Source organism: Camarhynchus parvulus, chromosome 1 (genome assembly GCF_901933205.1).
Source record: "Camarhynchus parvulus chromosome 1, STF_HiC, whole genome shotgun sequence".
NCBI lineage: Eukaryota > Metazoa > Chordata > Aves > Passeriformes > Thraupidae > Camarhynchus > Camarhynchus parvulus.
This window is the reverse complement of record NC_044571.1, coordinates 26468196-26490368: the sequence shown is the minus strand read 5'-3', so window position 1 is coordinate 26490368 and position 22173 is coordinate 26468196. Positions and strand designations below refer to the sequence as shown.

The window sequence follows — 22173 nt, the reverse complement described above, 5'->3', positions numbered from 1 at the left end:
GCCTTTATTAGAAAGCTCTCCCAAAACAAAGGTTATACAGAATTGTAGAATTGTTTAGAAGAAAATCTTTAAGATCATCAAGTTCAACCACAAATATAATAAAAAATAATTTCCCCAAAAGCACTCCAACTATTAAATTATCAAATACCATTTCAGATTCATCACCAAGCAAAAGAAATAAAAGAGAAAAGTAACATCTTAAAAATGTATGTTCTGTCACATTTTCACTCCCAGCGTGACCTTATCTTATCTGAAGACTATTCCACCAATAAGAAACAAAAGAAAACTGTCAGATTCTTTCAGCCTTCTTTCCCTAACATCCCTCTACTCACTCTTTGCAGGTAAATCTTGGATCATACACTAGAGAATGCAAGGGAAAACTGCAATAATTGAAGTTCCTCTGCAAACTGAAGTGCCTTTCAACATCAAAGACAATTTGGATCAACTGTATCATCCACAACAAGAACCCTGTGTTTAGCATTAGCACTGCAGAGAATTGCCTCTTCGCTGAGAAGCAAAACATCCAATTACCCTCCTCTCCCCCAGATTTTTCCCCAGTCCCACAAAGTAATTTGTTTCATTCACTCATGTTACAAGGTGTGATACAATTTGAAAACCTTCAGTGTGTTCTATATTAATAACACATATCCCCACACAGATTTGTCTATGCATAATCCCTTCAAGAAAAAAAAGATGTAACACACCTCACATTTACCACAGGGTTTAAGTGCATCCAGGAGCCCCTACCACAGTCAGCACAGTTAGTAATACTTTGCAGGGACTCTCTGGACTTTGTGGAAGTATCAAATCCTGCCTGTGACAGTGGCCTGCAGTGACTGAGCCAGCTCAGTACCCTCTTGCAGGTGAGAGCAGAGGATGTGATCTGACAAAACAGTTTAAAAAGGAAAGATATGAAAAGGAGATTAAAACCTTTCTGGAAGACATAGGAATACAAGACAGAAAGTTAGGACTGAGGAATATGGGATGGAAAGTTAGGACATTAGGCATGGGATTTTAAACAGAAGCTAGATAGGAGTACTAAGACCGACCTGTCATGCTGAGGAGCAACCTGGATGAAATAAGGAGGTGTGAAAGAAGAGAATATACCAGGTAAGTTATTGCCTTCTGCATCACAAGTTATCATGAGCTCTAAGGGCAAATTGCTAAATCAAAGCAAAAACTCTGGGCCCTCTGTAGCACAAATGCAGCATCCCAAGACAGCTAATTCTAGGTCTTGTGACGAGAAGTGAAATGCTCTAAAATAATCCTAGAATTAGAAAAACCACAGAGCTTGTTAAAAATGCCCATGCGCGTTTTATTAATAAAAACTAACAGTGCCAAGGTTAAACAAGTCAAACAATTATAGTCTCTTTATATTTCATAAAATATTACAGAAAAGTTTATTTGTGTTTCAATAAAAAGACTACTGTCTTAGAATAGGCAGCTGACAGTATTTGTGCAGTTAATTGTTTGTGAATAAATTTAAAAAGACTACCACCTGCCCTGAAATTCCTTTTATAAAAATGAACTATTAAAAATGATTGACAAATTTTGAGTTAAAAAACTTAAAACATTCTCTATATTTAATTTCAACTTTATAATAGATTACAGGAAGATGCTTATGAAACAAATACAAACATTTGTTTCAGTACATGTCTTTATATGATAGACTTATAAGTATGTAAACAACTATATAATAAAAAGTTTCCAAAGACTGCCTGTAAGAAATCAGGCAAATTTTACCATAAGCAATAAATCATTCCAAACCTTCAAGACATTTTATATAGCTGCACCAACTGGCAGTAAACATTTGCCAAAAACTTTGTAATTCGTATGTCCCAACATACAGTGAAAAGTATATAAACTTGATGGAATCATAATGTTAGATATAATTTAAGGGAAAATAAGTTCACAACAACATTCCTGGAATTTAACATGTAAAAAAGTAGGACGTATCTTTCTTGTTTGGTTCTTTGGACACTGCATGATTAACAAAAAACACTACTACATTAGCTCACTATCCCTCAAAAAGTGGCATAATCAAAATACACTCCAAATAAATTGCCATTCAGTGTATTCATTTTCCACAGAAGGATAGTATTTTATTTCTCAATGATGTGTCTACATTTTCTTTAGCAAACTTTGAAAGAACATTTGGGGCAAAATTCTTTTTCCTTCAAGTAAAAAAGAAATCCCAAACAAAAAACAACCAACAAACCAAAAACCCCTAAAACAAGAGTAAATAAAGGCTCTGCATTAACACACTGGTATCAAAAACACACATCCACACCACATTTAAAAATATCCTACATAAAACAATCCTTGTTTGCTTATCAGAGGTGCAATTTCTAAACTCAGAACTGCTTACCAATATTCTCCTTGGGGGATGGGGCAAAGTAATTTGAGACACTTCTCCCTAGAACAATTTATTCCTGAAGCCTGCTGAATTTTAACAAAAAAATAGTCTACAAGCAAAGGGCATCAGTCGTCATCATCATTTTCATTAAAATCATCGTCATCATCATCGTCATCCCCAACATAAGAAACTGGTGTTTCAACTCTGGAGCCACTATACTGAGATCCATTGGAACTTGTAGCCAACATTCCATCTCCACCATTGGAAAAGTCACTGAAAAAGAAAAAAAATCCAGTTGTCATTGCTTCATGATCTCTCCCATATCTTGTCCATTCCTTTAATGAATCTGCCACTGCCACTTTATAAACTGTCCAAGACATCTCCAAAAAGATGAAACAGTCTCAAGTAGTTCTGAAGTGGTTTTTATTAGGTTTCTTACTGTAGTTTTTAATATAAGGATTAAACTTTCTCACAGGCACTTTATAAATATGTTTTTCAGGTTTCCTCTAAAGTACATTTAGTGTTAAGGCTACAAAGCTAAGCTCTTTAGTATTTTTGTGTAGCACTGAATGCTTGGAAGTGAATCATGTCTTTCAGAGTTACTAATCTTGATTCAAAGACCTGGAAAACTGAGGAATAGCTTTTCCTTAATTCCTTGATACTCCATAGCAAACTGTCATTTACCATATTCTTAATTTGAAACTGTTTTTTTTCTCATTGTGCAGTATTTTGTTTTAATAGAGCCAGAAAATTCCTACCTCCATTATTAATTGCTACTCTGCCAATCTATTTAATTGTTGACTTTCTAAATAGTTTAGTAAACTATTAAACTTAGCCACAAATTCACGACAAAATGGGAGTTTTTTTAATTTGCAAAAAATATCTCCCTTTTAAGTATCAAAGGTACAAAAGTATCTCCCTCGAAAGACATTCATCATTTAAAAATTGCTTTCAAAAATATGTTTGCTAGTAATTTTTTAAATTGCTGATTTTTTGCTACTAATTTTTTAAATTAGCTGATCCAGCTAATGCACACATTCAATCATGCATGCTTGCTGCTGTATGGAGCCAATTCAATGGTCTATCATCACACAGAATGAAACTGCCAGGGTACACCCTATAAACTCACAGGAAAAGCATATCCAGTAAGACACATTCAAGCATTTCTGCTGTTCTGCACACTTATTCAGCAGCAAGATATTAAGATACCTGTCTAGCTGTAGTCAGATGACCTACAATAGGCCTGCCATAATTATCTGCAAAAGCAGTTTCAAAAACAAAGAAAACAAAACAAAGAGATTATTCTTGTGGCTTTTGTAAACTTTGAAAGTACAAACCCAAAATCCATTCTCCTCTCGTTTTGATAAAAACAACTGGATTTCATAACCCAAGTATCCTAGTAAGTAAGGCAAAGAAACTGGGATGAAGGTATTGGTAGCAGCATCTTCAAACTTCTGCAAACTTTCTTCAGAGACCTTGTTAAATAAATGTACAGCCTTTATCTGCCTTGGCAGCACAACTTGTCTTGCCATGAATGTTCATTGCTATTGCCATGAATATTCATATATATCCTATAATTAAATATAATTTGTCACTGCCCTTTTCCAAACTCCTAAGAAATGGAAATGTTAGAAGCTCTTGTACTCTCACCAAGATAATGAACCCCAGTCAGCCTCTGGTTCTCTATTGGTCTCTGACTAACAGTGGCCTATTCAAATTTCAGTGTCTTAAAAACACATGGTACTCTTTTTCACTACCCTATGCTCATTACCACAGAAGGAAACTTACTGAAAACAGAGATTTTAGGTACTGTTCAGCATCTCTAAAGATATTTTGGCAGAATTCTCACTCAAGCTTCAGTTCCCTTGCACAAAACATGCAGAACTTAATTCAAGCATTTGTTACGAATGTCAAGCGTTTCAATGATCATAGAATCAATAGGTTAGAAAAGACCTCAGAGATCACAGAATCCAGCTGCTGAATATTTGACTAATTTTACAACCTTGTGGAGCTCATAGAAGAGCATATTGTTGATTAATACAGTAATAAGAAACTAGTGAGTAACAAAGTTGAATACTAGTTATGGTTTATCATGCTACCAGCTTCTGTGATTGCTGTTTAAAACCCAAAGGTCAAAATCTTTTTTAAAGTTAGACACTAACAATCAAGGGGTAATCTTTCCAATACTCTATCTTTAGAGAAGTATCTGTTTTCTTGTCACAAACTCTAAACAGAAAAAAAACCCCAAACAAACAACACACTCAAGAATAACACCACTCTAACACCTTTCCACTATAGAGGAAAGGATTTCCTTAATGACACTGCTACGAACCACCACAGAAGTAATGTATGATAAGAAACTTAAAACACATATCCACAGCACATTTAATCAAAACAGAACTTGCTTCATGAAGCATTTAATAACCAATTTTCTTGATGGCCACAGATTTTAAAAACTAATTGAAAGTTTCATCTCACCTGGCTGAAAATCTTGTGCCGTTTGACGCAGAACCTGATGAAGATGTGACATATACACTGCTGATTGATCCCTGAGCCATTTCTGTAAAACAAACAACATGCTCTTCAGGAATCCTTCCAAACACACCCATCTAATTCGGTGGAAATGCTTCATCCTTAAAGTCCAGAAAAGGAGTCTTGCAGCCCAAACAACAAAACATATTTATGTACTACATCCAAATCAGCATAATTCAAAAAAAGACTAGTGCAAGCAGCAATAAAATTTCAAAACACAATTAAAAAACCCATTTGTTTTGAAGTGAGCAAGACAGATAATATCAGTATTCATCATATGCTTGTACTTTACTGCCTTTTGCCTTTGCAAGTGAATCAAGCATAAATACTGTTCTCTTAAAAGAATTACACACTGCAAAGATCTACTTGCGTGGTTTGATGCAAAATGGTTTGCAAAGAGCAACACTCCACTCTTTATGAATTACTATGTTATTTGCTCTCTAAGATACACTAAAAAGCAGACAAAATTGAGAACTTGACAGAAATCTTTACCACAAATCCGTGGAAATTATTTGATCTAAGGTATTTTCATGTGTTTTCTTAGATCCTATATTAAGGAGGAAAAAAATCAACTCTTTTTGGAGTAACTAACCTGTCACATATGGTTCCAGAGCTTTAGGAACCAAACTCCTTGCAATTTTTAGGTCCTCTGCTGAACAGCTTCCAGATTCTAGCCCACAAGCCATTCCCATTCGTTTTAGTACTTCTATATCATCATGAATTTCAAAAGTATTGTCAAAATTAAATAGATATTCAAACCTGGAGAGGAAAAAATGTCTCAATTAACTTCAACAACTTTAACTACCTTTCCATTTTCAGGAATTGCAGCATTTCAAAAGCTTTACAGACAGTGTTAAGTATGCTAGTGAAACATCACATTAAGCAATCAAATTTTCAAGATTTATGTATTTGCTTGTGACTGCTTACATTCAGTTTTTATTTAGCTGATGAAAAATACAGCTTTTTGAAGCAAAAGTGGAGAACAGCAGCCCTGAAAGCGAAATCCATTTTCAATTCTGCTGGCTTCATTTCATGGTGTTAAAGACAAAGGAAAACACTGCTTGGTTAAGTAAGACATAAAATGTCAAGAGAGATACCTAATATCTCTACATAGCAAGTCTTAAATGTGAAGACTTTTAAGTCTTCACATCAAATGTGAATCAATTAATCTGTTGATTAAAAGAGTATATAAAACAGCCGTCTGAAGTGCATGTTCTCAATATACAAAAGGCACAAGTAAAGTAAGTTTGTATTTAACCTTTAACAAATCTACACGAACATTTATATGAACTCAGAGCTCTACCAAAGGCCAAATGGCAAACTTTGTTAGCTTACTTGTCATTTGAAATACTGCAGTCGATCACTGTCTTCTTGCTGGTGTTCACAATGATAAAAGGCAGATGGATGACAGAATTGGAAGGGGGAGGTCGGTTTGCCTGCTGCTCTGCCTGACGGTTCCGCTGGACAAGGTTCTTAAAGGCAATTTGCTAGAAAAAGCAACAGCGGTATCAAAGCATGAATGAAGCTTTTAGGATCACATTATCAAAACTCCTAAGGATTCCAGCAATGGTTGCAGAAGTAAATGCAGAAAAGGACAGAGTGTTTACCATATTCCTGCATGTGAAGATGCAAGAACAGTCACAGATCACAGTATTAAAAAAGGCAATGCAGTAAAACTTTACTGAGGAAAAAAACCCCATATCCTACTAACTACACCAGCACAGCTCCTTGGACAGATCCCTGGCAGAATGGAGAGAGAACAACGATTGGAAAAATAAATTCTCTCATAGCATTCTATCTCCTCTCCATTTACGCTTCCGTACTAGCTGCTGCACTCCAAGAAATGTTAATACTGAAATTAATTATATGCAAAAAAAGTTAATGTTTGGGATATGACTATCTGGCATTAGGTTTCTGAATTACCCATTTAAGATTAGTGATTTTAATATCTTACCAAAATTGCTTTTTACAATGGAATGTTCCTATTTTAAAAACTAGCGATTTGAATAATTAAAAACCATAGAAACTCAAGTTATAAATCATACAGTAAGCTACTGAACAAAGAAAAATATTTTTCTGGTCACAAAATCAAATTAAATAAACAAGAATTAAGACCAAAACCCAAAGCCAACAAAAAGACTGATAAAAATCAGGCAGCTGTGGGACTTTCTTTCTGCATCCCTGAGATTCTCATTCCTACTGTGTAGGCAACACAGCTACCCAGGAACACATTTCTGTGGACCAGCAGCACAGTGACTTGGGAAATAGACTATTGCTTCCCCAGGTGTAGTAAGGGAAATCTGGGAAGGAGTTCAGCCACAGTTTCACAGTGGTCCAGCCACTTCCACAGCAGTGGCAGCAAGTCTCCAGCAAGGCACAATGCAGAGCACTATGACAGACAACTTCTACAGTCACATAATTTTATCTCTGGATGCTAACACAGAAGAAAATTCTAGATGCCTGTATCTAGTTGAGTTCCTAAACTGAATTGGAAAATTCAGAGGGTATGGTATGAAATACTTCTCCTATCAACATAAACCCTGTTTAAACATACTTGAAACTCCAGATAAATTCATCATAACTGATGGAAGGTTGATGGCATCCCCAATGGCAATGGCCAAGCATGGTCCCAGCTAAACTACAATGTTAAATAAAGCTGCATACACCTTCTCCTGAAAATCACCTCTAGTCTTCCTAGAAGTTTCACATCCCTCAGACTGGGATAAAACAAGAGGAATACAGATATAAGTTACCTTGCCCTATAGACAAGAGTACCTTGACTGTACCTGTAGAATGAGTTCTTGTAGCTGAGACTGTTTTTGCTTTATTCTTTCAATTCTTCTCTGTTTCTCCACCTTAAGATAGATAAAAAGGACTGGTCAGTTTGTTGGTTTTAAGTAGCATTTTATGCCAGCATTTTCTCCCTTTAAAATAATTTCAATACCAGAGCAGTGGAGGTAGGAAATATAGCAATCAATCATTAAGGTTCTACACACAATTTAGAGACTTAACTATCAAGACACATCAGTACTACCTATGGAAATGAACAAAAAGCAAAATTAAAGCCCTGGGGAATAAAATACAACAACCTGTGAAGAAGATAAAAGCATCTTTGCAAAGAGAATGTTTGAGTTATGCCTCAAAGGGTTATTGGAATTCTCTCAAAGAGGCAAAGATAGACAAAAAGGATCTATTTATGTAGAGTTTATTGGCATTGGAGGTATTGCAGAAGATCCATCAAAGATGGTTAAAGACAGGAAGCTGCAATGGAGCCCAAGGTTAAGACCTCACAGTATTTAATATGTACTAAATAATAACAAAAGAGGTAAGAGACAAAAAGCTAGGGAATACACACATCTCCCCAGCAGATTCCCAAGGGGATTAAACTGACAGACTGTTACTCTAACAGACAATCAGATTAAGGTGACAGAATCTGCTGGCAATGCTGGGTTACCTGGCATAGTAAAAAGAGAGTATGCCATAAAGCAAACTCAAAGTGTTTTATAGCACATTGTGATTACATCACCTAAATTATTTCTGGTAAATATAGTGAGGTATGTGTGAGAAAACAATCTAATCCATGTATACTTTAGAAACAAAATTACATTCAGTAGAGATCTAAAATTGCAGTGTCTGCAAAATTCATCAGCTCACTATACTGTGACAGCCAAAAATTCAAATTAGGCAAGAAACAGAGCACCAAACAGGAATTATCACTACATTACTCTATGAAGTAGAATGTTTACATCTTGAATTCTGTAGGTCTGATGGTTCTATTTCAAGACAAGCATACGAAAGAGCAATCAGGATCATCAGTGATACAGAACAGACTTTACACAAGAGAATAATGAATACATTAGGACTGTACTGAAAGGAGAATGAAATAATGGGGAAGAACATGAGAGGTCCCTATAAAACAATGAACAGGATGGAGAAAGTGAGTAAGGAATGCCTAGGTCATCACCACTTCCAATTAAAAAAAATATTCAGAGATATCAACATATCAAGATGTTCAAAACCAAACAAAAGGTACTTCATAAGAAGCTTCTCATGCACCTGAAACTCACTGCCACAAAAGTAAGTTAAAAAATTTAGAGGAAAAATCAATTATCCGTATCAAACAAAGATTAGAACTATCCCTTTGTAGATAAGGCTCCCAAACACTTTTGTTCCACTTTTCCCCTAACTTTGGCACCTTCTCACTGATTTTTTGTCCTGTTGCAGGAGTTTAGACTTATTCAGAATAAATACAACATTTCATTCCATTCAGATGAAGTGAATTTACTTCAGTAAACCTCAGTAACTTTATTATCCTGCAAATCTCAAGACAGTAAAAAAATCCAGTCAGACAGAACTTACTAATCTCTTTCAGTATAAAGCATTTCACTTCCTCCCCACGACGCACAATAAGAAAGTCTGACATACCCACTTAAAAGAATTGTCACAAAAAGCTAAGACCTGCAGCAATGGAGATGCCTATATGTACTGACATATATGCAACATCTATCATCACAGATCTACTGTCTGTTTGGCATCTGGAGAAAACAAATCTTCCCAACTCCTGAGTACCACTGTTGCAATGTTGGAAATACACATTAATTTTTTACTACCTTCCACTCAGAACCACTTCACATGTACTTCTAAAAGCTGTATTTTTGACATAGAAGAATTAAACAAAGACATTTGAACAATCTGGAAGTTGAAGCGTGCGTGTTCAGTATATAAAAAATAAAATAAAAAAAGAGTCCAAAGAGGCCTATGTTGCTACTTCAAAAGATTACAGGCACACATTGTATCAGAACATATTAAAGCCGTAAACATTTACTCAAACACAAAGCCATTTTGAAGTTCCAAATGCATATACCTCCAAATTCTGACATTCCTGAGCCGAGTTAGTAGGTAGACCAATCCATTTGATTTCCTTTTTCTCCTTAGAGATAATGTTCATGGCCATAAGGACATTTAAGGCATCATAGACACGTCGTCTAATATTCTTCTGGTCATAAGCCTGCTGTAGACATAGTGCATTAATCAAAAATATACCTGTGTCAAAAATATTTGAAAATAAACATATTACAGCAAATGGGTAAACTCAGTTAATATCTGAACTGTTTCATTTAGCAGTAGGAAAAACAGAAAAATCTCAAGAGAAATTTCTCTTCCCCCATTCAGTTCACATGTAATTGACTTCCCATATACTTACTGATTCATTTGGTGAAATGTGATTATCAGTGGTAGTGAATTCTGCAACCAACTCGTCTGCCACCTCATTGTATGAGGTGGTTCCTTTTCTCTGTACCTTCTCACAAACCTTCATAGAGAAATGACGTAAACCCTTGCCATTCTTCTCGCCTTTTTTGTTCCGCTTCCTAAATATACGTATAATATATATTTTAAGAAGATTTAAACTTTGGAATATTTGATGTCTCTTTTTCAAATACAGGCACACTGCTGTCAAAAACCCAAGCCTTCCCTTTTCTTCCGCTTCTTATCCCTTACCAACCTTCTCTCCTACATTTTACAATATTTATAAACAATTCTAGTATCTTGATGCTGAAACACAATATAAATTTATTCTTTTGCCAACTTTTATAGCTTCAGTAGAATCACAAAATCATAGAATAGTTTGGGTTGGAAGCAATCTTTAATAAAGACCATCTAGTCCAACCCCCCTGCACTGAGCCAGGGTATCTTCAACTCAGTGAGGCTGCCCAAAGCTCTATCCAGCCTGGCCTGAATTCTTTCCAGTAGCAGACAATAAATTAACAACAGGGATATTACTTGAAGAAGTCAACAGATAAACTTTCCAAACTTCAAGACAAGAAGAGATAAGGGGATAAATACTAAAACATGAAAACTGAATCAGAGGAGAGAATTTTTTGTCCTTTTAAAAATTTTTTTATTTTTAAGTAGCACATAGATTGAGCATTTTCTATGCAATGTGATACTGATACTGACTGAACAGATAAAGTCTGGTATTGGTTGAATTCACCAAATATTACACTATTACTATAACACAGATTTGAAGTTATACAGTATATGAAATTGCTATTAGAACTTCAAAGTTACAAGAAGTATAACAAAGTTTTCTGCTTTGCGAAGTTTTTAAATAAAAATTTCCTTGTAACCAGAGGAAAAATACAAGTATCAACAAAATTAGTTTCAGCAAGGGGAAGTCTCAGCTCTTACATCTCATTTCACTGTATAATTCCAAAGCAGAAATCTATTTATGAGTAACAGGCCACCAATAATAAATGTAGTCTTAAAGCAACTACAGTTAACAAGATACCCTTAAAAACAAGCTTGCATGAAAAAAAACCACACCAAAAGAATGCATTCCTTGTATTTAATACTTTTTTCTCAAAAAGGACTATGTTCTTATTTCAAAGGACACTCTGGGATATCCTTGTTCAATCAGAAATACACCGTATTTTTCTGAAAATACATCAGCATAAGAGAAATCATAGAATCAAGTCAGACAAATTCCTGTGTCCTTTTAGGAGCTACATTCTCTAAAAGTTAGTGATGTCAGAGCATCTACCAGAGCTTATAGAAAATACTCTGCATTCTTTTACAAGAAATGAAGAGGCACTCATGGTGTGACTACTCCCTATTTTAGTACAGCAGACTTCAGTGGTGAACTGCTCTTGATGAAAAGGAAAAGACTTTGGCGCACTGCTAGCCTGAGGAGTACACACACTATCACAACACTTAAAACAAAAGTTCCAACACTTTATTAATCCTTTCTAGCTTTCATTTTGCTCACCCAGCAGACCAAGGTGAAGAATCTCCAGTCTGGTTCTGTGATGCAAAATGTGTGTTAGGTGTGTGTGGACTTCCTACCAGGATGGTATTCTGTGCTGAAGGTCTCTGAGGTGTACCGATAACCTACAGTGAAGATAAAATCATTTGGAAAATGGTAAGAATTCCAAGAAGTCCATTTGTAAGTGACACAATTGAAATGATGCATTATCCAAACACTAGTACTTTATATACTTCTCTTAGATGCATCTAATTTATACACACTTGCATAAAAAACTTCTGACTACAGTTAATATAGTTAGAGCACACCCTAAGATACAAGCATTTATATTTTAACCTCCTTCAATCAGGTTTTCATGCCTGGTGGATTTCTTATCACTGTTCAGCACTAACATAGACAAGATCAAAACACACACACACACACACTCTCTCCCTCCAAGGAAAATGGGGGAAAGGGGGAGGGAAAAAACTCCCCACCCTACCAAATTATGTATAAGGATGCTGCAGTAAATTACAGTTAAAATATGAATGTAAGAAAATCTGAAAATCAGTAAAACCAGAGAGAAAATGCAGAGCTTTTGCAAGAACCCTCTCTCCTGGGTGACAGCTTCTATCACCAGAGTCAAAACTACCACATTAGAGTTGAGAAAGAATAAGGGTGAACTTTCTTCATCGCTGCAGTGAGTGACATCAAATTAGGCAAAACCATTCCACTGCAAACATGTTCAGAGCACACACTTGGCTAAGCACAGTCTTCCAGCTTCCATGTGAACTGTCCTGAAGATGTGGTAATTTGGCCATAAGTAATAATAACATACATTAGCACACATCAGAATTGTGCCTTCCTTCCTCTGAAACTAGCTAAAGAAAACACCCACCCTTCCAGATGACGATTTTTATCTCTGATTTGTTTAAAATGTAACTTTCTAGAAAATATGGATTTAGGAGGAAAAATTATATCCTATAGATTACTCTTTTGTCAAAAGATATACCTACTTTTTTGGGGTACATTGACCTCCCAGTGGAGACAGCTGGTTGCATCCCTGACATCAGGTAAATGAAAAAAACCATCAAATAACCTAAACCCATAACCACCCACAAGCTCACCATATTTTCCTGTAGCTACATCCTGTCTGAGCAGCAAAACTTAATTTTTCTTCCTCCAGCCATCTTCAACAGTTAAGTCTCAACAAGAGTAAAATACAAAAACTGAAAATGAAATGTTTCATGTGTGAAAGTTACATAGATGGTGCCAAAGGTAGTCTAGTGACTGTAGGATGTCCCTGATTTCAGCTGTCTGGAAAGACAAACAGCTGTATTTTTTCCCAAATATTCTCTTTACATTATGCCATCTCTCTGAGCAGTTAATGTAAAAATTTGTTATATCACAGAACCACAGAATGACTAGGTTGGAAGAGACCTTCAAGATCCTCAAGTCGAACCCATGGCCTAAACACCCTAACTAAACCATGGTACCAAGTGCCATATCCAGTCCTTTTCTGAACACATCCAGGCATGGTGACTCCACTGCCTCCCCAGGCAGGCCATTCCAACATTTTATCACACTTTCTGTGAAAAACTTCTTCCTAATATCCAGCCTGTATTTCCCCTGCCACAGCTTGAGACTGTGTCCCATATCCACTTCTGACAGCTAGAATGTCTTAGGTACTCCTTTCCAGGAGCATTGTACTGTACTTGAAACGTTTCTGTCTCTTATGAAAAGCCAAATAATCTCCTCTACTGCTTTTCATAAACACAACTGAGGATTGTAGGAAATGGCATGAGGGTGGGGAATGCTGGCACAGGACACATGTGAACCTGCTCACTTTATCCCCATGAAAAAAAAAATTATCAGTTCTGATACCAATTGGTCTGGCTCACCAAATGTCTCCAAAGAGTGTGAAAACCACTCGAGTGCTATTCAAGTAAATAGATTATATGGGGACCTAAGAAAGCTGTAAGCTGATTTCTATTCCCTACATGAATTGGCAGAAGATTGCAAGAGATGATTGAACACCTTGCTTGCAGAGAGTCTGCTCTCCAATTCCCTGCCTTACTAATTCCATGAGCAGCCCCACCATGGTACCTCTAGAATTTGTATCACTCTGCAATAAGATGAAAGCCAAACCAGAACAGGGGCAGGGTTGAGGAGGAAAATAATTACAGCTGGAGAAAAAACAAACTGGCAGCAGTAAATCCCGAACCTGTACTGCACTCAGAAGAGTCCTGAAATATTCAACTCTACAAAGGAAGAAATTAAGTGTGCACAAGTTCACATGCTCATTTCTAGAGTGGGACAGAGAAGTCTGATTAACACCTACTCTACATTCAAAATCTACTCTACTGCTTTCCTATCAAGAAGAACCCCAAATATAAGACACTCTAGTTCAGATGTTTACATGCAACAGTTGCTTTCCAGAAGACTGAGACCAATTCTACTCAGATCACCAAATTCTAATTTTGATTACTGAAACAATTACTATAACCTATGTATTATCTATTGCATTATAAGATTCCTTAGAACATCTAATTTCACACAAAGCTCAAAATAAGTATTTCAGCAAAAGAATATTTAAATTAAGCACTAAAATATAGTTATGCTTTCAATTTTATTCCACCTAGCTCAAACCTCTGTAAAAACATGTTTATGGACTTAATTTACATTTCCCTATGCCAGATTTCAGAGCAGAATCTGAAAGAGACACTGATTTTAAATGGCAAGACTAACAAAATGTAAAGCCTCCTGAACAGTGAGGTACTTCACATTGATTTGAGAGTCACCTTTGAACTTCTTTACACAATACATATTTTTTTTAACCTAAGTCTACTAAAATTAGAAAAAAACTTAGATTATCTGCTCATGATGGGTGATACAGACTACCAGGCTACTTCAGATTTGCTGTATGTGTAAACAATAGGACAAGCAATAAAAATAAAAACAAAACAAACAAAATACACAAACAAAAACCCCAAAACAGACAAAAAACCCCAACAACCAAAAAACTCTCACATCCCACAAAACAAACAAAAAAAACCCCACAAAGTCTCCTTACCACTTGTTGTGCAATGTTGACATTAGACTGTCCAAATGTTTTTGGCAGGAGCTGTTTTCCAATCGTATTTACTGTAGAAGGATGAACAGCCAATAGAGAAACAACCCCTAAAACAAATACAAGCAGAGAGCTTCAGGTCAGCACATGGTATTATTTTAGCAAATAGTCTCATCTACTACCAATGCATATTAATGGAAACTAGCCCTGAAACACGTAGTCTCAATATAAATGTAGTATTTACACATTTGAAGCAAAAAAAGAAATTAGATTTCACAGTATGTTCTCTCAAACTTTCTTCAATGAAACCTTACAGGTCACTGCTTTAATATGAGCATGTTTTAATTCCTTGTATTCCAATTTTTCTCTTAAAGCAGAGTAATAGAGGCAACCAGCATTTAACAAGAAGCATAATCCTCTCTTCTTCTACCCTTACACTTTGTGGCTACTCAAATAATTTTCAGTACCGCCTGACAAACATGCCCAATGCCATAGCATATGGCATAGCCTTCTGAAACATGCTGATCTACAGGAGATAAAATTTGGCTGGAACAGGTCTTTCCAAGAGAATATTCCCAACTTTCCTCTAAGTGTCCCCTCCCAGCTGAAGGCAGGGAATTAAAGAACAAACAACCCCATTATTTCAGAAAAATACATGCAACTCAGCAGACTGACCCTGGAGGAAAGGTTGTTCTCTCTCTCCCTGTTCATAACCTATACACAATCAGCACTGGTAGGTAAACAAGACTTAGGCCAGGCAAAAGATAAATCAACTACAAAAATAACAACCCAGGTATCCGCTAGCAGTTTGATGTTCCACGATATAGTTCAGAGCAAAGAACCACAAACCCACCTATTCAAAACAAAAAACTCCCCAACCAACAACAAAACAGAGCAAAGAAAAAAGCAACAAAGACTGACTACAGTAAGAAAATTATGAACAAACCAGTCTTAAAATACTAGAGACTTTTTTTTGCCAAATCAATTGTCAAGTGGTTGTCAGGTTTAGCAGTTGTTTCTCTGAGATGACTTTTAAAGAGGCCAATGGGGTCAGAAGGACTTGGTACAACTCTCATTCCTCTCTCTTCTTCCCATTGTCCAATACAGAAACAATAAATAAGCATTTTTACAAGGGTTGTATCAGGAGGGCTGTAACTGGTCCTTGATGCCTATCATCCCTCTTTACACATTCAGGAAGTCTACAGGAAATTTGAGGACAATTCAAATCTTCTTTAAGCCCTTGCTTTCCAGAAAGCTGGTATTTCCCAGCTGCTATTACTACACCATGTCAAAGTGATAGCTTCTCTTAAGAACTTACTCTCTGTGATCAATCTATTCCCAAACAGGATGCAGCAGCATGTCCTTCTTCCATTACTAACCAGCTTCCCAGTGCTCTTTCAGAAAGTTAGCAGCTACCCCCCAGTTTGTAACGTCTGCTATACCTTCCTGTCCCTCCAAGTACAGCCATCACTGTCATGACTGGAATTGTGTTTGTTCTTCCTCTCTGTGGAATACAATAAATCAATATAAACTACCCTGGCTAATAGTGCTTGTGTAGCTGCTTCTCTCAGCTTCCTGGAGGTTGTTTTTTTAACTTCTCCTCACTGCTTTAAAAAATTCAGCGCAATCTGAAGACTGTATTTCCAGTATGAAAGACTGCTTTCCAAGGTTAAGACACCTCATCTATTTGATCATCTCAGAATCACAGAATATTCTGAGTTGGAAGGGACTCACAAGGATCATCAATTCCAACTCTGGAGTGAATGGCCTATACAGGAATCAAACCCCCAACCCTGGCATCATAAGCACCATGCTTTAACCAACCCTCCCTTACCTCTGATGGTCACTGCTGCCCATGCTTTCTAGTTCTCCTGCCCTTTCTTTTGCAGATCCAGGCATCCATGCACTACCAAGGAATGCAGTACGCTATTTATAGCTCATTTACTATTTTATTCCCTGTTCCTTTACAAGTAATTCTTAAAATTCCCCACCAAACACTGGTACCACATTTTCATTAATATAACCTACGATGACTTCAAGACCTTTCTTCAGTGGTAATAGCTCACTTGAGATACCCATCGTACCAAGTTCAGTTTTCACCAATTATTAACCCCATGGGAGGACCATGGGGTTAATTAATTATCACACCTTAGCTTAACAGGCTGATTAAGGACCTTGATAATCAAATTTTTTATTATTTTTAAGAAATCCAAGGACATAATTCTGATTAGATAATCCTTATCCACATGGTTGTTGACTGTTTCAAAGCATGACTTTGAAAATAAATAACTGCAGACTCTGCCTTTTCCCCTCCCTCTAGAAAAGCCCTTGTTGAAGGCCACTATCACATCTGTCCACACATGTATTGCTTTTCTGTTAGGTGCTCAACTGGGCTGCCACAGAAGTCTGATTTACTCATCTGCCATTACCTGAGCCCTTCACAAATCAGTGCAGGCTATGCTGCTCTCTTTCCTTCTGGTATTATATCAATTATACACATACTGAGTTACAGGGATAGAAGTACCATTGCTAGCTCCTTTCAAAATTCAAAGGTAGTTTCACAGTTTTCTACAATGAGTGCTACCTGTTCACATTATGAGTTTTTCCTACAACAGCTTCCAAATATTACTTCAGTAGGACAACTTCATAAAGAACAATACTCCCATCAGACCCTCTAATCTTCAGATTCACTCAAGAGACTTAATTATTCTGGTATGTTTTAAAATAAAATAATTCTTTATGTTATCACGTTGTTCATTAAAAATTTTTATGCAGTCAAAGAAGACAAAAATGTGCCAGTGTCAGTCAAGACAAGAGCAGAGGCTGGGTCAGTGGTTAGGAAGCAGATGCTCAGGAAAGCATCAGGGGCCTGGGCAGACAATAAGCTCTGTGTGACCCAGAGGCACTTCCCTATGCTAACAAAGACTTAACCACATCCTGGGCTACATCTGGAAGTATACAACAATAAGTGATTATTCCTTTTCTTTCAGCACTCCTTACACTGTCCCTGGATGACTCTGCTCAGTCTTGGGGCCCAAGGTTCAAGAGAGGCACTGGCAAACGAGAGAGTGCAGCAGGAAGACACCAGTGTGCCTTGGGTACTGGAGTATATCCTGTACAAGGAGAAGCTCAGGGAGCTTGGTGCGTTCAGCCTCTGGAAGAGGTAAAGTGGAGCAAGAGGTGTTATTTGCAGAAATCACTGCCTTCAACTGTTAAAGAGAAGTATAGAGATGACAGAGGACATAACAAAAGGAAAAGGGGGAACAGTCACAAGTTGTTACATGGCAAATTCCAGCCAGGGAAATTGCCAATGGCAGTGCACAGCAACAGGCTGCATAGGAGATTCCTTGGTGATACACAGCAAAATTCAAGAACTGAAGGCTCTGTGCAACAAAGCTGATCCTGCTTTGAAGGTAAGGTTTATTAGATGGCTTCCAGCCTCCTGTCATTAATAATTTTATTTTCTGAACAGAAATAGCTACCTTGCAACTAAAACATCCATGGGAAGGAAAGAGCACATACCATGTTTCTTTAATTTTTTTAATTACACTAACATTTCCTGTAGTGCTGTGCCAGAGTTAATTCATGCAACTGAGCCAACCTGGCTCTAAACAGAAACTACAAGGTTCATCTTTCTGTACAGCACAAACTGACTGGCAAGGAAACATAAATGTAAGTGAAAGAATCGTAACACAAGCATCACCGTTCAAAGCAAAGTCAACTTATAAAAGCTATCTTGAGTATAACTGCTCAATTATACAGAAAACAAAACTTTTAAGAGGATATTTTCAATGTCTCTGTCCAAGTGCATTCTATTTTCTCGATTGTCTCACATGCAAACATTTTACTCATATTCATCTGCATTTTCAAAGGCTCATAATATGTGGGAGGTTTTTGTTTGTTAAATACAAGCAGAAGTAATTTTATCAACTTATATTTGCAAGTGACTGACAGCTCAGTTTCTCAAACAAATCTTACTACAAATTCTTTAATTACTGTTACTCAGCAATCACTGCAATCCCTATAATCCTCTATTTTGTAGACAACATACAGTGTACATAACAGCATGTAAAAATTAAAAACACAAGTTTGTGAACAGTTTTACTGGCATCAACTCTTATTCCTTTTCAAAACAAATTATTAATACTGCTAGTACTGACACATCTTTTTTATCCCTTAAAGACTTTGAGAACCACGGAAAATGCCATTTAGAGCAGAAAAAAACCCAATGTATACAGAAGGATATAACTACTACTACTACTACTACTACTTATATTCTCAGTGTCACAAATGTCTGGAAAACTACTTTTAGTAACTTATAAGCAATCATTAAACCTAAAGGGAAGTAGAATTTCATCAGTATGATATTCCAGAATACCTCCAAATACAAGATAATAATGATGGCAGGTGGAATCAAGGAGTAATGGCATAAAAAATTTGCAGATCAGAAGGAGCAGCACTCTAACAAAACCTGTTATTACCTGTCTACAAACAAGTAAGTGCTCTCTTTGGTTACTGGTTAACTGAGCCTTTGCTTGCATATAAAAACAAACCAAAGAGTTTTACCAAAAAGAAGGAATCCCTTGCAGAATTTTGACAGTTTAAAGGACAGATGATGAGGTTAATTAAGAACATTTTAAAAATCTTAAGATGACACAGAAAAAAGACAAAGTATCAAAGAAACGAGTGCCCTCTGCAGACAGCAAGGTAGATCTCCTGAAAAGCTGACTGCTCCAGTTCTTGAAACAGTAGTGACTTTGAATTTGGTGTTCAGGATAGAGAGGATGGGCTGAAGTACTCCTTGCCTCTGGAGCAGAAATCCCATTCATTCTAGATACTCAACCATTTTCTGAAGTAATTTGCCTTTATGTTTTCTTTACTCGAGAAAAAGAGAGCAGTCAACAGAAAAACAACTCAGTACCCTCGTAATGCAGTCTCTAACAAAGTTCTGTCACACAACAGAGGTGACAATTATCTCCTGGGAGCTGATTCCTCACATGTCACTCCTGTGACACTGCAGTTGTTAACATCTCTGTCAGGAACACCATAGATATTTCATGTTATTTTATTAGTTAGTTATATGCTAATTTTCAGAAAATACAGAATTCTTTTTAAGGGTCTCTGTGTGACAACACACAAATGATTGTCTCCAGTTGTGTGCCAAGTCAAGTAAAAGCACCTCTACTTACTGAACAAGCCATACCATTGTGTTATACAGCAATTCTGAACTTTTGTAGAGAAATCCATGTCTCCCAGTGTAGTACTCACTCACAACTCAGACTCCTACATGATTCTTACCCTCTTTACATACGACTAGTAATAGTTCAGCTATTACAAACCAGTTTTTCCAAGTCTGTGTTGAAATAAACTGGGGTCTACTTTTAGACTTCCCAAAATTCCATTTCTACTTCCAGAAAGTTTGATTTCCTTAGCTTGACTTTAGACAATATTAATTGGATTTACCTCAGCTGCAGTAACATAGATTTTATAACCAATTTCAAGCATCTGTTTGCTGAAGCATAATTCATGGGGTTCTGAAATTGATCTCTTGTTCTAGTCCAGAGGAACAATTCCAGTCACTGTTAAAAATCAAGGAGTATGAATTTTCAAGTAAAAGTAACAATAACACTACTCTGCAAGTTTCTTGTCACAGAAATAAAAAGAACAAAACAATCTTACAGTTAGGCAAGTGTTGAAATAAGAGTCTAAACACACCTTAAAATGCTACATGTTTGATTTTTTCAAATCTGAAATGTACATATAATTATCCTATAAATTGTGAACCCTTTTTTTAAAGTGTAAGCAGTGAAAGGAGCTAGAGACATACCTTACAAGCATTTTCTGGTTACGTACCAATAATGCCACCTACTGGCATAAGAGAAGATCCAACTTTTCTTTCTGAGTAACTTTTAAACTAAGAGCTTTAATTTCAATACAAGAGTAATAGCACTGGTTACCTTTTCCCTCGCATTCATCTGAAGCAAATAATTTCTTTCATCCAAATTTCTCCACAAGTGAGGGGTATGATTAGACTCGAATAGTGTTCTATTTAATACTTAAATATCAACACTCATCTGAAAATGGCAAGGATGAGAATGTAACAATTTTCTTCAAAATGTAACCTCCAGAAGCTGCAAAATTTCTCAAGTTTCTAAAATTCATTGCCAAATAACCAATAGAAAAGACAAACTCATAAGGAAGTTTTACTAGTTCAGACCCTATTAAAAATTCTTTCTATCCTTCCAAACCATATATATTTGCTAACTCTCAAAATTAATTAGCCAGTTGGAAACCCCACCTTCCTGGTTACCAAGGAAAACAAACCTTTCACAGTAATACTGTTTTTTCAGGGCTATATGGAGTGTTACACTCCAGTAATGGAAATACACAGGGGTATCAGAAGACATGGGCAAATTTACAGGCAACTACTTCTGGAGTTTGCACAAGCCCTGGGGGAAACACAAGCTGCCATCTCATCTCTACCACAAATAGGTTGATACCTCTTACTTCACACTAGAGATGGTTTTGAAGCAACAAATTTTTAGAGTATTTTCTAGAAAGGTATTTTATGACTAATTTATTCAAAATTGCATGCATTACTCATTATAAACAAACCTTCGTGGGGTTGTTGTTTTGGTTTTTGGGGCTTGTTGTGATTTTTGTTTGGGGTTTTTTACATACTGTTTTCTCCTCTTAAAACAAATAAAGTCTGTCTCTGCTTTAAAACACAAATCCTAATCTGGAGTTCATGGCTGAGACCAGTCTTTCTGAGATCAGTCTCTCCATGAGATACTGGAAGCATGTCCCCATTTGCTAAAGCAAAAAGGTTTTCTACACTGGAAACCTGTTCCTGTCAGCAGACATTAATGAACAGTCAGGGAATGAGTGTATGGGTAAGACTTGCATGCAGAGATTATTCTGTAACATACCCTCTCTATCTGATTCCAAATCTTTAGGACTTTTTGAGCAAGAGGTTTTTCAGCATAACTGTTCAGCAAGATGATGATGTCCCCTCTTTATTATTCGTCTAAGAAACAACAGCAACATAACCCTACCACCAAACCTCAAGTCTGAAAAGAACTTATCCAGTTACCATACTTCGGCTAGTACAGATTAAAAATTTACAGAAGCTCATTCACAGCCCATTTTGAAAGCATTGCAACAAATCTGCTCAGGCTGTGAGAATTTTTGCATCATAACTGGTTTTGACCAGAAGAGCCAATCTTTGCTTATCTCTCATACTTGAGTCATATACCTTATAGTCATATACCACTTAGTCACGTACTTTATAGACTGCTGACCACAATGTTATAGAACTGTTTCACCAACAATATTCTGCTCTTTCTCTTTAACCCTGTTTTTGCAAGCACGTCCTTATGACCCAGCACACAAGTAATTTTTTGTCCTCTACAATCCCCCTAAAACCTTTATTCCTCTGACAGCTGAACTCCTCCTCCTTTCACATCTGGCTAG

The 22173-nt window shown here is 36.6% G+C and overlaps 1 protein-coding gene across 6 annotated transcripts in view; it reads right to left on the bottom strand.

Moving 5' to 3' along the window:
• Positions 1-1294: 1294 nt before the first annotated feature.
• TFDP1 (transcription factor Dp-1) overlaps positions 1295-22173 on the bottom strand; it is a 38253-nt gene continuing 17374 nt past the window's right edge. For 5 of the 6 annotated variants that reach the window (XM_030944244.1, XM_030944237.1, XM_030944219.1 and 2 more), the window contains exons 4-12: positions 14704-14810; positions 11655-11776; positions 10092-10257; positions 9753-9899; positions 7675-7743; positions 6224-6375; positions 5481-5647; positions 4835-4916; positions 1295-2629 (exon numbers count right to left, since the gene is read on the bottom strand). In XM_030944244.1, coding sequence (XP_030800104.1) covers positions 2482-2629; positions 4835-4916; positions 5481-5647; positions 6224-6375; positions 7675-7743; positions 9753-9899; positions 10092-10257; positions 11655-11776; positions 14704-14810 — 1160 coding nt within the window. In that variant the 3' untranslated portion in view covers positions 1295-2481. The remainder of the gene's footprint in view (positions 2630-4834; positions 4917-5480; positions 5648-6223; positions 6376-7674; positions 7744-9752; positions 9900-10091; positions 10258-11654; positions 11777-14703; positions 14811-22173) is intronic. The other variant, XM_030944246.1, reaches the window with a different exon arrangement.